Below are 16511 nucleotides of genomic sequence, written 5' to 3'. Positions count from 1 at the left end.
TCTCGGCCGGGACGGGCGTGGTCCCAGATGCACGTCCTCTTTTTTTTTTTTTTTTTTTTTTTCTCGTTACGTTAGGGTTGACAATGGAAAAACAATTCAAAATAAGCGGAGGATATTAATGTTGCTGTCAACTTCACTGGGATGAGAATTCACCCCAGTATAGGGCAAATATCTACGTAGGCATGCATTTCTGTTTCAGAAATTGCCACAAAGTCGCTACAGAGTTTTCTTTCCTCTCCCTCCCAAAGCTGTCTCATGATTCTATGAGACCATATATTGGTCTGTGTAGTTACGTTAGGTACTTAGGGTACTTAGGTTTACTGTGACCTGCCATGTGCCACAATCCAAAAGAGGAGGGCTACACCGCACGCAGGTGTGTAGGGATCAGCAGCAGTGAGTTTGAAGGATTTTGTAATACACAAGGTGTTTTTTTTATGTAATACAGAGGTTTTGTTCATCTCACGAGTTTTGTTCTTGTTTATTAACGTTCATACAAGCAAGGCAGTTTGTTCTTTTTGATGGGCTGTGTGGTCAGCAGTAGGCTGGAGAACAGCTAGAGAATAGGAAGGTGTCTAAAGCTGAATTCTTTCCAGGTTCTTGAATATATTTGTTTCATATGAAGCAGCACTTCATAAACTGAAAGGTCTACTGTCTTGAAATGTACCGTATGTGTCACTTACTCAGTAGCTGGGCCTGAAGCATAAGAGTTTGATGCACTTACTGTTTTTATCTGCTTTCACCCTACTGGCCTCTCATAATTCAGATATAGATGACTGCAAGAAGTGTCTTCGGAAACTTAATAGCAATGCTGTCCTTCTGCACAATGCGTTCTGTCTTCTCAGGGCTGCAACATCCTACCAGTGCAGAATTTCAATTTAGCTTAAAGTGCAAAGGGTTTACATTTAAATGTTGGATTTACAAGTTTAAGTCCATAGATAGTCTTCATGACAACAGTGTTATGCAAAACAGCGTTCCACATCTCAGCAGCTGGAGGGAGAGAGAACACGACAGCTTCAGTCCTTCATTTGGTCTGTCAAATGGCAGCACGTCCAGATTTATTTTTACAGATTTATTTTGTTACAGATTTATTTTTTTTCTGTGCTTTTTTTGTTTGTTTTGTGTTGTTTTGACTGTATCTTTTCTGCAATGTTGTTCTCTGAAGGTTATTTTTTTATCATAAAATTGTTCTTGGCCGATATACTGTGAAATGACTAAAAAGATGCAAAAGCCTCGAGTTTTGGAAGATCACTGTTTGTAGCCTGCAGCTTCCTTCTGTGTGGGCTGATATGACCCAAACGTCGCTCGGCACTTCATTCTGCTCCAGCCCGAAGCTGCAGGCACTGGTGGCCTGTTTCAAAAGGTTTCACGTTGGAAGCTCTATAAACAGCAACCAAAATTACTGGTGGTAGTGCTTCTCAGCAGTAGTTCTACCTAAAGGAAGCTATCGGTCGGTGCCCTTGTTAACCTGAGTCCGCTTGTGCAGTGATTTCGTACAGCGTGTGCGTGGCGGTAAGCATGCATTAAAAGCTCGAGAGCATTTGTTTTCACAGAGTGTGCGGGATTTCTGCCACGGCGCACGCTGCAGCAATAGCGCTGCCGACCAGCCGCGGCGGGCTCTTTCCGAGGAACGGGCCGTGACCTTCCCCGAGAAACGGCCCGCACCGCCCGCGGGGCGGGGACAGGACCTAGTTGCTAGGACGCGCGCGGCGGGAGCGTTGCTAGGACGCGCGCGGCGGGAGCGTTGCTGGGACGCGCGCGGCGGCAGAGTCCCGCTCGGGCAACGGCGGCCGAGCACAGGGAGGCAGCGCGGCGGGGCCGCCGGAGCAGGCGGGGGCTGTCGGGCGGGCCGACGGACGGAGGACGTGCCCTGGCTGCTCTCCCGGTTGTGCGGCAAAGCTCTCGGAAGAACTCGTCGGCAAACGGCTCCGGCGAGCTTGGCAGAGCGGCGGGGGGGGCGACATGGACGTGGCCGTCCGCGAGCGGCTCCTGGCCGCGCAGAGCCGCCGAGGTGAGGGGGTGCCAGGCTGCGGCCCCGCACCACGGGCGCCGCGGGATGTGCGCCTGTCCCGAAAAAATCGTACGGTCTTTTTTTTTTTTTTTTTTTTTTTTTTTTTTTTTTTTTTTTTTTTTTTTTTTTTTCCCAAACGCTTTAATTGTGCTTCTTAGCCTGATTTTCTGCCAGTCAAACTTACTTCATCAAGCAGCCTTACGGACCCAATTCCAAGTTGCTTTTTCAGCAGGACGTATTCTTGGGGCCAGCGAGTTGCAATTAAGACCTTCAAAGTGATTTACTTTATTGTTTGCTTACATCAGTGATTTTAAACTGCACCAGAGTTGTTAATGCTTCATTTTACAACTGCTGCTGACTTTGAACAACATCTGCTTGACCTTTTTTCCCTAAAAATTCATAATTTTGGGGCAATTCCTAATTAAAACCTCTGGGCAGTTGCCCAGAGGAGCTGTGGGTGCCTCACCCCTGGTAGTGCCCAAGGCCGGGCTGGGGGGCTTTGGGCAGCCTGCGCTGGGGTCAGGGGTCCTGCCCATGGCATGGGGGGACCCGGGTGGGCTGTAGGGTCCCCGCCAACCCATCCATTTTTGATTCTGTGGTAATTTCTTTCTTTAAAGGAGGAAGACGGTGTTACACAGTTGATCTGAATAATGCAATTACATGCCTATTGGTCCATCTTGAATCATAAATTATCTATTACTTTAGATGTTCAGGCTTTGAAGGATGCTTATGAGTTGATCAAATCAGCCTGTCAAGGGAGATCTGCACTTGACTCATCAGATAACTTCAGCACAGACTTATACGTTCTGTGTGCTGAACAGGCATTTCAGGTTTGTAATTTAGTTAGTTTATCTGTGTTAAAGTTATTACTTAAATATTACTTTCCTTTCTTTTTTTTTTTTTGCAGAGCAATTGTTTTAGCATGCATTCCTTGTTAAAAACTCAGCCTCTTCCCTGAATCATCACTTTTTTATAATCAGTAACCTGTGGTTTATAAAGTTTATAATTAGTCCAAAATATATAAAGCATACCATTGTAATATGAAATAGTTTTGCAGGTCTTTTTTTTTTCCTTGTTGTCAACAATATAAACTGTTTATGAAGGGTCCCTAGTGGACCAAAAGAAGGAAGAATTGCATTCTAATTATGAAAAACTGTCGCTTTTTGAGCTGACTTCCATAACATATGGTAGAGGTTCTTAATTTTGAAGTATTTTATAATTCTCAATCCATGGGTATAAGTGATTGGAATTGAAGCAAACATAGTTTCTAATAAAGTAACTTATTTTTTTCCAAGCAGCAAGCCACCCAAGTGTTTTCTGTTGTCTGAAAATAGAGGTGCAGCGCTGACATCCATGCAAAATCCTGCAGCCTAATATACATACTTTTTTTTTTAATCATACAAGAAACTTTGCATTTATCTTAATTCTATTAATGGCTGCTAAAAAATTAAACTTTTCTGTATACTGTAAGGGATTCTATGACTAAGTGATTCAGGAGCTGTATTAAATAAAGGAAACATTTTTTAAGTGTTTGGAATGACAAAATTTCTACCTTTAAATTTTAAGAAAACTTAATGGCCTAGTGGAATGCAACTTTATGATATATTGTTTTCATACTGATAATGCTGTTATGTGCTACACAGTTAGAATAAGCATTCATTTAAAAAAAAATAAAATGCTTTTTTTTTCTCTTAGCTGGGATACCTGCAAATTAGCAGTGACTGTCTACAAATGTATTTTAAAGGAAGATTTCCTGTAAACCAGTTTATTGGTAGAGCATATTTGTGCCAAGGACAGTTGCACACTCCACTCTCTACAGATAATTTGGTGAGAAATGATGAAGGTTGTATTATATTAAGTTACATCTTAAGAGTATTCATTCTAGGTTTTTATGTATTGCTTTTAATGCAAAGCTTTCCGTCATTTAAAACATACAAAGGTCAGTCATCAGAACTCTGGGAAAAATCAAATAGAAGTACATTAACGTGTTTGGGAGTAAACAAAGCTATCATCTGAATTGAACTAATATAGCAAATATGTTCGGGAAAAAACATCAACACATGGAAGGTTTTTCAGAAGGTCAATAATTTCAAAGTTAACTTTTTCACTATTAAATCATTATGATATTTTCAGATCAAATTTAGTTGTAAGCAGAAAAACAGTTGCAAAATGTTTCATTCAAAAATACACTAAAGGTACCTCAGAGAGGTCGTCCAGTTCATTTCTCTCTTCAGTTGCCTTTCAATGTAGTGCTTTGGATGTGGCTTTTTGAAATGAGAGATGAAACTTTCTGGTAGCAACTCAGTAGTATACTTCTGCTTCTAAAAGCTCCTTTGTGCTAGTATTTGGTTATACTCTGTACATGATGAGCAGGTCTTACCTCCTTCTGAATTTCAGATGGAGTTGGACCTATTTTCTGTCTTGAGTATTTCACTATTCCTCATACTGTCATCACTTAGCTTTGACAATTTCTTACCTAAGCTCTGAACTGAAATAGCTTTAGCAGGTGTTAAGCATTTGTGTAATTTGCATTCACAAATCTCTCTGATGGATAGTCCCATAGTTTATTTTAATAATGTTTTTGAATTACCCTTCAAGCTAGAAACTTTTCCCTAACATGGTATCCATGCTTTCTTTGCCTTCTCAGAGCATGTGTTATCTTTCTAAATTAATCAAACTGGTCTGTGATGTTCTATAAATGTCAGCCAAATTTTGCTGTTTTCTTCTTTGCTCTTGTCAATTTGATAGAAGTTCAGAATCATTCATGCATGTGCAATCCCAGCTGTGGCTCCCTTGTGACATATGTTCTAATGTGCTTTTAACGTACACTTTTTGTAAGTTGTGAGGATTGTTCACTGCTGTGTTCCTAGGTCATTTATGCAACAGTGAGCGGCACAACTACACATGGTCTACCACTAGTAATCATCTTTCGTTTAGAAACCAGATAAAATTGTCCTTACTTTTGGTTTACATCCTGGGAAAACCTTGTTAGTCAACTAGGACTCTTACATTCTTATGCACTAGTTGTGACTATTCTACTTTCACATCTGTCACCTCTCAGGCTCTTGATCCTGTTTTTCCCTTTATCTGGGGAGTTCCCACTCATTGCTCAGTAACCTTTTTACACCAATCCCAGAATCCAGTAAATCAGTCTCATCTCTCCTAGAGTTTTATTATGTTTTGTCACACTATACAGAGCCCTTTGCCAGCATCCCCTTCTTGCCCACCCAGTTCCACTTCTGCTTTTCTGCTTCCACTGTGTCTTTCTCACAGATTTTCAAAAATCCCTTCCTTATGTGACCAAATTCTAGTTTCTCCCAATTTTATTCTTCTTCACCAGATTTCTATTCCTCTTGTACCTTTGCTTTTCATGATATACTTTTTCTCCTATCTGTTTCTCAGCCACAGTCTCTTCAGTTAGTTCTAGTCTTCTCTAAACACTGTATTCCTTCCTGTCATCATTTGTGCTCTCAATATACATTTCATTTTACAAGTATCCCATCCTGTTATCCAGCTCTTTAGGTTCCTTATCTTTACTTTCTTCGCTTTTTCCCTGTCCTAGCCTGATCACTTTGGTGCTGAATGGCTGCAAGATAAAAACCACTGAGAGGACCTCTTAGGTCGGTAGAAAGCTGTTCAGCATAGCTTTTTGCAGTTCTTGGGAAAGTCTTGCTCAGTCCATGTGGAAGCAAGCTCACTCTATGTGGAAGCTTAAAGGGATGTTATACATAAAATGTAAAACATAATTGAACCCACATATATAAATTGAAAATGGATTTGCAGCTTACTGGATTTGACTGCTGTTTCAAAGAAAGTATGGAATGGTAAAGGCTGGAGGGGACCTGTGGAGGTCATCTACTCCAAGCAGGGCCACCCAGAGGTGGTTTTCCAGGACCAAGTCCAGACAACTTTTGACTGTCTCACAGAGATTGTGACTCTACAGCTTCTGGGCAACCTCTGCCAGTGCTCAGTCACACTAACAATAGAAAAGTGTTGTCTTGTGTTCGGAAAAAACCTCCTGTATTTCAGTTTGTGCCCATTGCCTCCTGTCCTGTTGCTGGACACTACTGAAAAAGCCTGGATCCATCTTTTTTGCACCCTCACTTCAGTAATTTGTATGCACGGATAAGATCCTCTGAGACTTCTTTTCTCCACGCTTAGCAGTCCCAGCTCTCTCAGTCTTTCCTTATAGGTGAGATGCTCTAGACCTTTATTGACCCTATTTGTGGTGCTTCCCTGGACTCTTTCCAGTATGTCCATGTCTTTATTGTCCTGTGGAAGCCCACAACTGGACCCAGCTCTCCAGGTGTGGTCTCACCAGTGCAAAACAGAGGGGAAGGGTCACCTCCCTCAGTCTGCTGGTGACACTTGTCCTTATGCAGCCCAGGATAATGCTCACCTCCTTTGCTACAAACTCACATACATAAGTTACTGGCTTATGTTCAAGCTGGTATCCACCAGGCCCCCTGATTTTTGTGTTTCTGTTTGTTTGTTTTTCCTGAAAAGCTGCTTTTCAGCAGCATTGACGATTAAAAGAACATGCCTGACAGCATTCAGTTGACAAATGATTACGAGTATGGCATGTTGGAACTTTTCCGAAGAAAATGATACCTAAATTTTTTAATGTAACAAACCAATATTTTTTTCCTGGCTTTCATCTTGGAAATTTCTGAGCTTTCTTTGCTGAAAAATCTAAAAGGACCCAACTTTACAGCTTTGGACAATTTCAGTCCTAATGATTAAACTTTGGCAGAAATTAAAGAAAAAATAGTCTGAAATTTTGAAATCTGGCAAGCATGGTAACAGGCAATGCTACTGTTTTTCAGTTGTTCTGGTGTATGGCAACACGTTATTATGACAACATGTTTTATTTGAGAATGGTCTGAAAATAAACATGATGAAACATGAACATATTGAAATATGAAAATAATGTATTGGTAATTCATAAAGGCTTTGTACAAATTTCCTAAATCATGTTTGCTCTATTTTAGGAAGCATTTGAAAAGTTCGTGCTGTTTTTTATGAAAGCAATAGATTTTGCAACACATGATCAAAGGTAGGACCTCCTGATAGTATTTACTCTTTAAATCTCAGGAGATGTTAGTGAGTTAGGTTTTCATAGGTGTTTGTCTCAGCTTTCCACTAGATAGTCTTTTTTTTTTTTTTTCTTGATGGATTTCCCTTCCGTTTTCTTAGTTTATTTCTTTAACTACTGTGCATGCTGTGACAGTATAGAATACTGTAATAGTATTAAATAAACAGGATGAAACAGACTGTTTAAACCTGGTAGGTATCTCAGGGCTTTTCTTCCTCTTTTATATTTATCCTCTGGAGGAGGAGAGCAGCATTTTAGCTTATTTTAAGTAGTTAATTACTGGGTAAAGTGTAGTCTTAAGAGTTACCTTACTCTTCCTATGCTGTACGTGTGCTCAAAGTTTTGAGTCAAGGTTAATTCAGGAACTTCAGTAGGAAAAGTTCAAATTTTTATTTCCTAGGAGTGTCTTAAAACTCTTACTCTGTAGTTTCAAGTTAATCTAAGTACATCCTCCATTCTTGATTCTTCTCTCTCTCTTTTTTTTTTTTAGATACTATTTTTTGATATATAATGCCTCAGTTCTTTATTGGCAATTTGTGAGACCATATCTTAAGCCTGGATTCCGCTGTTACCTTGTTCCCAGCTTGTTTCAAATTGTTAAAGCATTAAACCAAACTGATGAGCCAGACAGTGAATGGAGAGCAGAACTCATGATGTAAGTTTAATTTTAATTTCCATATGGGTATTCTGTAGTCCTTTTGTGCATGTGGCTGCCACCTGAGGTAGTTTTTAATAATGTTTATTTTATTATAGAATCATTTAGGTTGGAAAAGACCTTTGAAATCATCAATCCAACTGTCAGCCCAGCCTACTGAGTTCCATCACTATAATATGTCCCTTAGTGCCACATCCACACATCTTTTAAATACCTCTAGGGGCAGGGAACTCCGCCACTTCCCTGGGCAGCCCATTCCAATGCTTCACCACTCTGGGAGTCATAATTCATAACTTTTTAACAATATATAAATATACACATAATTCTTCCTTTTAATATTGACTTTGAGGTTAAAATGTTAGTAGCAGATGCAGTCAGACCCCAAGTCCTATCTGAACTGTCACAGTCATTTCAGATAGTGTTCAACACATTGCTTATGTGTAGTCCTTTGAAGTGAGGAGAAATACAAACTCCAGTTTTCTTTAAGAACCTTTTTCTTCAGGTAAGGAAACATAATGTTTAAATAGACAATCAAATATCTTCTATCCTCTTCTATCCTCTGATACCTGATGAGACAGAAACAGCATGGTAAAGCTGTGAGAGTGTATCTTCTAATTTACTTCTTCATTCTGAAGATTTTATATATATCCTTATCTTAGTTATCTTTCTTACTGTATTTTCTCTTGTTAGTCTATAGCTGTACGTTGAAATGAAACTTTAAGAAAAATAAGTTCAGTGAGCAGAATAAATATATTGGAAGTGCAACATCAAGAAAACAGAGATGAATCATCACCAGTAGTGATGTTTTTGTGTTGTTGTGTGTTTTTTTTTTCATGTTGTTAGTCACATGTTTTAAGTACTATCTGGTTCTGTATGATTCTTACTAATGTAACTAGTTCAGATCAAGCCTTTTTCTTCCTAATTAGTTTTATATGTAGTTTTCTTCAATATTAAATTAAAGGCTACTTGTACTAATTTGAATAAACTGCTTGGCCTAATGTTTCAAAGTATAAATGAAATAGGTCTTTTTTTTAACCAGTCTTATGACAAACAGAAGTCAAAAAGTTATGTGAAAGAGAAACTTGCATAAACAAGGCTGCTAAGTTTTAAACTGGCAGGTTTTCTTTCTGGTAATTATTGAGAACTAAACCTCCCAACAGGGTGAATTCAGAGAATATCTTTAAGCTTTATGCAAAAAAAAAAAAAAGAAAATTAAAATTAGAAGTCTAATAATTTTTAGGGAGGAGATTAGTAATCCAGGGTTGGATAAAAATGTGTTACTGACTCGTTTACACCTATGTCATAACTGAAATTTGTTAGCTGATTTCTGTCCTATTCAGGAAATACCTAGCTTTTTCTGCATTTGTAGTGTTAAGATGTGAGTATAGTGTAATTTACACTGAATTAAATAATTAGCTCTAATCAGAATCTTTAGCAATTGGTTTTCACTGAAGACAGTTTGTGGCTGAAGAAGTACATGGTAGTTTCAAGGACAATTAAAGGTAGTTTCACTTCAAGGACAGTCTTACTAAGCATGACTGAAAAGTCCTTATGGCTTGTAGAAGACAGTGAAAAATACAATTTGATTAAATGTCATTTTAAAAGACAGATAGAATCACAGGGTTTTTAAATAGTATGTTGTTACTTTCTGCTATAGCTGTTATTTTTAAGAGACTGAAGAAATTGCTACTTTTTGATACATCGCGTTCAAATATTTTTTTCCAGAATTACAGAAAGGTATGTTATAAATAATTATCACTATCTGTTGGAAATTTCTTTCTTTTTTTGTTTGAGCTGTGAGTGGTCTCAATCTGACTTCCCTTTGTGTATGGAACAGTGTATATACCACACACTTACAGAATCCTGGAATCATTCAGGTTGGAAAAGACCCTCATAATCAAGTCCAACTGTCAACCCAACGTACTGAGTTTCATCACTGAACTGTGTCGCTTACTGCCATGTCCACATCTCTCTTAAATGCCTCCAGGGATGGGGAATCCACTACTTCCCTTGGTAGTCCACTTCAATTCCTAAGCACCCTCTCCATGAAGAAGTGCTTCCCAATACCAAATCTAAACCTCCCCTGGTGCAACTTGAAGCTGTTTCCTCACGTCTTGTCACTTGTCATCTGAGAAATAAGACCGACACTCTCCTTTGAGGTAGTTGCATAGAGCGATGTGGTCTCCCCTCAGCCTCTCTGAACTGATAGCATCTGATTTGCATTCTGATTGCAATTCGGATTTTACTGAGATACACATTTTAAGAACAAGAGCTATCTGTTAGATAATTTGAAGTTTTTGCTGATAAGAGCAGATATTTATGGACTGAGCAGCACATGTTGGCTAAGAAATTCATTAAGTCTATGATCACTAAAGAAAAGCAATATTAGAAGCTTAGTCATACTATTGAGTCTTTGGTATTCAATTTCAACAAAAGAAATGGCAAATTATATGCAAAACCCTCATAAAAATAAATTAAAAAACCAATGTTGGTTGAGCAGAAACTGAGAGTACTGAGGCGTGAGAGTTTTTTTTGGTGAAGACTGAAGCAAAGCAGGCAGAGTGCCTAAGTCTTCTAGTTTACAGACTATAAGGAAAACAGAAAGTTAGAAATTGATATTTATATAATGCCTGATTCTGATATTAAATTAATTTGCCATTGATGTTTTTTGGCTCTAGAACTGAACAAAGAATCAGGTTGTTTTTTGTTTCTAAACAAGATATAAATGGAAGTGTTTCAAACAAACAACCGAACAAAAAAAAAACAAACATTCCAAAAACTGTGCACTATTGGTACTCTGATAACAATTCACATTATTACCCATTATTACTAATGATGTAACGATATCAGTTAACAATGATGAATTGTTACATCATTGTCTTGGATTCTCTGAGTAAAGCTGTATCATAAACACTGAGATGCCTTTACAAATAACAGAGAACCAGTTTTATGTGCAAAATAAAGAGTGTCTATATAATTTTTCAAGATCAGACAACCTTTCTTTAGAGGTATTTGGGTCTGCTATTATACAGACCATTTCCAGTTCTTGATACATGTCTACCACAGTTTTTAACTTTCTCTTTGTGAACTTTTCTATTTCTTTGGTCTATGGACTTGATAGTTTATTGCTGTATAGTCTTTTTTGTGTTTTCTTTCTAAGTTGAAACTGGAGGGAAATAAAAAATCAAAACATTTCATGTTATACACTAAAGGTTATATAGAATACAATACAGTTTTTTAATAACAAACATAATCTTGCTGAGGTATTGATGAGAATTAGAAAGTGCACAATGAATTTGTGGTATGAAACTAATGGTAACCTTTATTTTTTCTTATATTTGTATTTTTATATTTTTATGGAATCATTTACTATTATTTCTATGGTATTTTTATTATTTATTTTATGAAGCCACAGGCTCTTTTTCAGTGAAAACAGACGAAGGATTGAAAACATTGAAGTTTCCAGCATGTATGGGTTCTCTTTTACTAGATGACTTTGAAATACTAGCCTTTCCAGTAGTTAATGGAGAACCACAGAATGCAGCTCACCTTTTTTTTCTTTTCTTCATGAAGTGTTAAATCATTGATCATTTTAATTCCAGGTGTCCTGTTGTGCAGAGTGTTCTGAAAAATCTCCTGTTCCAAGATTATTTTTGTGATCTGTAATAAATGCATATTAAGAGCTGTGTATTTTCTGGAAGAAACAAATGCATAAAAGTTAGAAGTTCTCTTTGTTGAATCAATGCTTTATAGCATTAATTGATTGTACTGCATTTAAGAGTGGTACCTTGAATATAAAGAGTCTCTTGAAAAAATATGAATAAGAATTGTTTCAAAAAACATTGGTAAATGTTTAATACAAATATTTATTTAATCTGCAGAAATTTACTTGAGTGCCTCCTCGATGCTTCAAAACTGAAAGAAGCAAAAGAGTTTTCATCGACTGCAGCAGTCTTTATTAAGGAAAATGCTCCAGATAAATACTCTCAAATATTTTCTTTAATGGTAATGCTGTAAAATATTTAAAATTCCCAGTAAGACAGGAGCTTTCTCTACATTTATTAACAACCTTGTTTTATTTAAGTATTTTATTTCCTGTACTTAAATGTTGTGAACTAACAAATGATACACCAAATAAGCAGATATTTTTATTGTTTGTATTTTTCATACTCCAAGCTAAACAGCTCCTTACTGCCCCATGTTATTTCAGTACACCATAATATTATAGGGAAAACTTTTGCTACGCCTAAAAAATCTGTGTGGGAATAACTGCTATTATCACAGATGGTGTAAAGGGTGTAACTTTACCTGTTTTATGCCACTGGGAAAAAAATAATCTAGGCTCTATTTAGGTTTTGTTGACTATTCTAATGCTGAAATGTACCTAAATGACCCAATGTGAACCCTATAAAGTTCTGGGAATTAAAGTATATGATATTAGTTCACATTTTTTTGCATGACCTTCATTTGGGAAATAAGAGGGTGAAGATAGATGTGACAAAAGCAGAAATAGGCAAATAAAACTTTTGGAGTTGCATGCAGTCATGTTCTTAAGCATTCCTTCTATGTTCCCTGCTACACTCTTATTTGTCTTACTTACGTGTTTCCACTGCATTTCAAAAGATTATGTTTATGTTATATGTTCTTTAACATTTGAATTAAGAGAACCTTAATGACCTTTCAGAGGTATGAAATCAGTGAAGCAATGACATTTAGGCAAAGAATCCAAATTATTTTTGTACATGTATTTTTTTTTAGAGGCAATTTTGAACAAAACTACTTAACATTGGTCTTAGAAGAATAAAGTAGTTCTAAAAGTTTCCTTGGGCTGTGTTTATCAGCAGAGCTACAGAGGTATGACCTACAGTATTGGATGCTTTAATGACAGAGTAATCAAGTCCTACAAAATGCAGTGTTCCATTACAATTTAAGTAATCATTATTGATTGCTATGGACAGTCAGTGTCAGAGAGTCAAAAGAAATGATGTTACTTGTCTAATATGTGACTCTACAGATAAATTGAAGTAACTACAGTACCTTGTAATTTCTTTGTAATATTTTTGTTATATTTAATTTATAGTTGCAGTTAAATTTGAATGTCTAATTTCCCTTATCTGGATGAGATGATTTCAGAATGAGTGTTATCAGAATGTTCTAAAAAATGGATTAATTAGAAATCTAACTCAGATAATAGTTCCAGATTTAGATTTCTGCTAATACTTATGATTCTCAGCATATGAAAATTAATACAGCTTTACTAAGCGGTATGTATGCAAAACAACATAGATTATCATAGTAATTTCATTGCCCTTAATGTCCATTAAATTCCATTGCCCTGAAAGCCTACAATCAACATACATGATTTATTTTAGCCCTGTTGAGTGTCTGTCCTTCACTGGCTTATTTAGTGGATTAATAATGAAATTATTATTTTATAGGTATACCACAAACTAATGGATATTTCCCAGATAGAGAAGGAAATACAAAATTCCATCCATTTGTCAGTGATTTATAAAATGCAAATGATAAAATCGTGAGTACTAAACTATATCCTTTCACTTGGGTTTTGATAGTAGATATTACAGAAGTAGAGTCGGGTTCTGTTATCTCATATGCCAGTAGAAGACCATACTACAAAGATTAGTTTCTCTAATGGAAATAGTTTTGAGTAGTGAAGCTCAGTCCTGTCCAGGAAACTGCCAAAGCTAAAAGGTGAGAGAATTCTTGGGGAATGTGTAGAATAGTGTGTTGTACCAACAGTCTCAAGTGAAAGAATTTACAAGAGAGTGGAAGATGTTTTTGTATCTAGCAGACTGGGGCTTGGTACATAAGTCATATATAAGAAAGTAAAGATAGAGAAGAGAAATCACGTCTGAAATATAATGGATGAATCACAAGGATGGGAAGCATGGTATTTTCTAAAACTTTAAATTTTACATGAAAGCAATTTTGAAAATTAGACTGTAACAGAATTCCACATGATTTTCAGTGTCTCAACAGTTCCACTTTTTAAAGTACTAATTCTTTTCATCGTGGAATAATTTATATTGACATTAAGGGAAAGGAGTTTTGCACTCCATATTTCTTTGCCTTTCAAATAAAATGTACTGCCTCAAATATTCTTATTCTGGAATATTTTGCTCTTTCTGCTTTGTATCTGGTTCTCCGAGAACCTTACTTGGTATACTGAAGTGAGTTTTGTTGAATTTTATTTTATTTTATTTTATTTTATTTTATTTTATTTTATTTTATTTTATTTTATTTTATTTTATTTTATTTTATTTTTTATAATATTTTGTAGTCTAGATAATCCACTAATATATTGGACTAAGATCCATCTGCTCTGAAGTTAGGAGAGTTATTATTGAATTAAAAAATTGAAATATTTCCTGTGATAAAAAGTGATCAATTTGTAACATATTGCAGGCAGTGGGACACAAATGAATTTCCAAGTGATGCCACCGCAACTCTGTATTCTCTATATGAACTTCTGAAACAGTATGATGTACCTCCAGCATCTGTTGCCAGTATGAAGTGAGTTTACTTGTTCCTGAAAGTTGATGCTGAAGCTGATGCTGCTTCCAGCAAAGTGTGACAAAATCTTGAAAAGATTTTTTTTATGATCTCACAATAGTTTTTAATGCATTTTTTTAGCTTTTCTTTGAATCGTTCCTAATTCTACAGTGTTATTTTAAATGCAGACAAAACCAAACTCTATTCTAGTAGTTAGATCACAGCTGTTAAATATGGAAGTAATACTACATTTTTGCATATGAAGTTCAATCTTTTCTGACTCTACTCAGTTTTCTTATTACCTCTAGTGCAGACACTGGGACTCATTTGGTTATTTACTGAGATCCAAAATATTCAGAAGTGTCCTACCATGAGAATAGTGTGTTCCTATTTTTTTAAGGAATTAACCATTGTATTTGACTGTTTCAAGATGTGTGCCAGTTGACTGCATTATGTTTGCAGAATTACCTGCAATTTAACCCATTTCCTATTTCACCATCTTTGTGCTGCATGCATTTAATCCTTCATTGTGTTATGTTATTCAGAAACATTTTTTTACATTAGAGGTATACTAGTTATTTTCCATAAACAGCTGAATTTTTGTATTTTTCTTCCAACCAACTACAATCTTTTTCCTTACTGACTGCAAGCATTACTGGTAAAATCACATCTTCTAATATTCAGATATCTTCAAGAGTTTCAGATATATTGCACAAAATTAGTTTCATATAATGTTTTTCTGATTCCATTAAAGAGGAGTGTGTGATTCTCTGAAGTGATGTTTTTCTGTTTTTGAAGAATTCCTTTGATCCTGGAATTGGCTCGTTTTTCTGTGAAAGTAAACTGCATTAAGCTTACACATGATTGTATACTTGAATTGAAGAAAGCTGGCATTACTGTAAGTATTAATTAGAAATGATTTTTTTTTGACAATGATTCTACTTTAAAAATAATGCTGATGGTTCTGGGTTCTTCTGTCGTCTTCTCTGCATTGCTTATATACTGATTAATATCATTATTACTAGATGTATTCCTAGATGGAAATTTTGTGCGGTCTCTGTAATAACTGGTCTTTCAATGTATATATCCTTTTTTGATTCTTATGTCCACCTAGCTCTGCAATTTTTTCACTTCCTTCTTGATTGATAAGCAGAACTGTTCACCCCTGTATTCAGATAAAAAGTAAGTTTTTCAGGAAAAAAAAAAAAAAAAAGTATGTAAAAGTGCCCAATAGTGTTGTGATGCCCATGTAAGTCCTTACTGACCTGAAATATTCAAGTGCATATAATGAAATTGTAATGGCAAATACTGCCAAACATACCAGTCCATATTTCTGTTGTAATGATCCTATTGTGAGTTACTTGTAATGTGGATTTTACTTACCCTAACTGAAATTTTTCATTCCAGATGTCTGCCTCAGGCCCCTCACTTTTTTTTTTTTTTCTGAAAAATTCCAACAAGTCTGAGGTTGTACACAGTTACATAGCATTCACCTAGAACGTGTTTAAATTGCATTCACCTAGAATGTGTTTAAATTCTCTAGATCAAGGGTTCATTAGGATTTAATTTCAATATTTGTATAGACAGTAACAGCAAGTAACCCTTCAGTGGCAGCAGTAGAGAAGTCTTGCTTTTATACCAACCTTCTCATCTCCATTAGAAGTAGTGGGTGTTAAAGTGACTTTCACTTACAAGTTGCACAACCCATTAAGATTATTCATTACTGTCTCAACTATCTCTTCTTTATTCCAATAATATAACATCTTAATAACACTATGCTATAACAAATTCTAATCCCTCTTTTAGTGTTTCAATTAATTAGCTAGTACAGTTGGATTTTCAAAAAGGTATTACAATGCAGTATTAGCATCATTGCATTGTTTTAGTCTGAATCATATTCCTTTTTAATTATTAAAATCAGCATTTTGTATCAATCCTTCATAGGAACAAGGGAAACTTATTGAAGTAGAATGCCTGGAATGTGAATATGAAATTCAAAAATTTGGCCCTAAAATAGTGACTTATACCAAAGGAGTTGTTGAGGTATGCTCTTTAGATTTGAGAGAAAAATAAAAGGCTTAGTTTGTGAAATATGCAAATTGCACTGGACTTGTGTGTCTTAATTCCATTACACCGATCAGAAATTGCTTTAAGCATTATATTCTTTCTGATTGGTCTTCCAAGAAGAAAGAAGGACGTTGGGCTGGCAAGAATAAAACGGAGAAATAAACAATAGTCAT

The 16511-nt window shown here is 36.1% G+C and overlaps 1 protein-coding gene across 9 annotated transcripts in view; it reads left to right on the top strand.

The window, feature by feature from the left end:
* The first annotated feature begins 48 nt into the window (after positions 1 to 48).
* Positions 49 to 16511, top strand: part of CFAP46 (cilia and flagella associated protein 46) — a 77710-nt gene continuing 61247 nt past the window's right edge. For 8 of the 9 annotated variants that reach the window (XM_084524966.1, XM_084524968.1, XM_084524967.1 and 5 more), the window contains exons 1-10: positions 1812 to 2008; positions 2714 to 2838; positions 3704 to 3835; positions 7000 to 7064; positions 7594 to 7758; positions 11640 to 11763; positions 13197 to 13291; positions 14185 to 14292; positions 15070 to 15169; positions 16216 to 16314. In XM_084524966.1, the coding sequence (XP_084381092.1) occupies positions 1960 to 2008; positions 2714 to 2838; positions 3704 to 3835; positions 7000 to 7064; positions 7594 to 7758; positions 11640 to 11763; positions 13197 to 13291; positions 14185 to 14292; positions 15070 to 15169; positions 16216 to 16314 (1062 nt within the window). In that variant the 5' untranslated portion in view covers positions 1812 to 1959. Of the gene's footprint in view, positions 1510 to 1811; positions 2009 to 2713; positions 2839 to 3703; positions 3836 to 6999; positions 7065 to 7593; positions 7759 to 11639; positions 11764 to 13196; positions 13292 to 14184; positions 14293 to 15069; positions 15170 to 16215; positions 16315 to 16511 lie in introns of those variants that run through there. The other variant, XM_084524969.1, reaches the window with a different exon arrangement.

This window comes from Aythya ferina (genome assembly GCF_964211825.1).
Source record: "Aythya ferina genome assembly, chromosome: 7".
NCBI lineage: Eukaryota > Metazoa > Chordata > Aves > Anseriformes > Anatidae > Aythya > Aythya ferina.
Note: the sequence above shows the minus strand (reverse complement) of the source record. Positions and strands in the feature narration are given on the sequence as shown.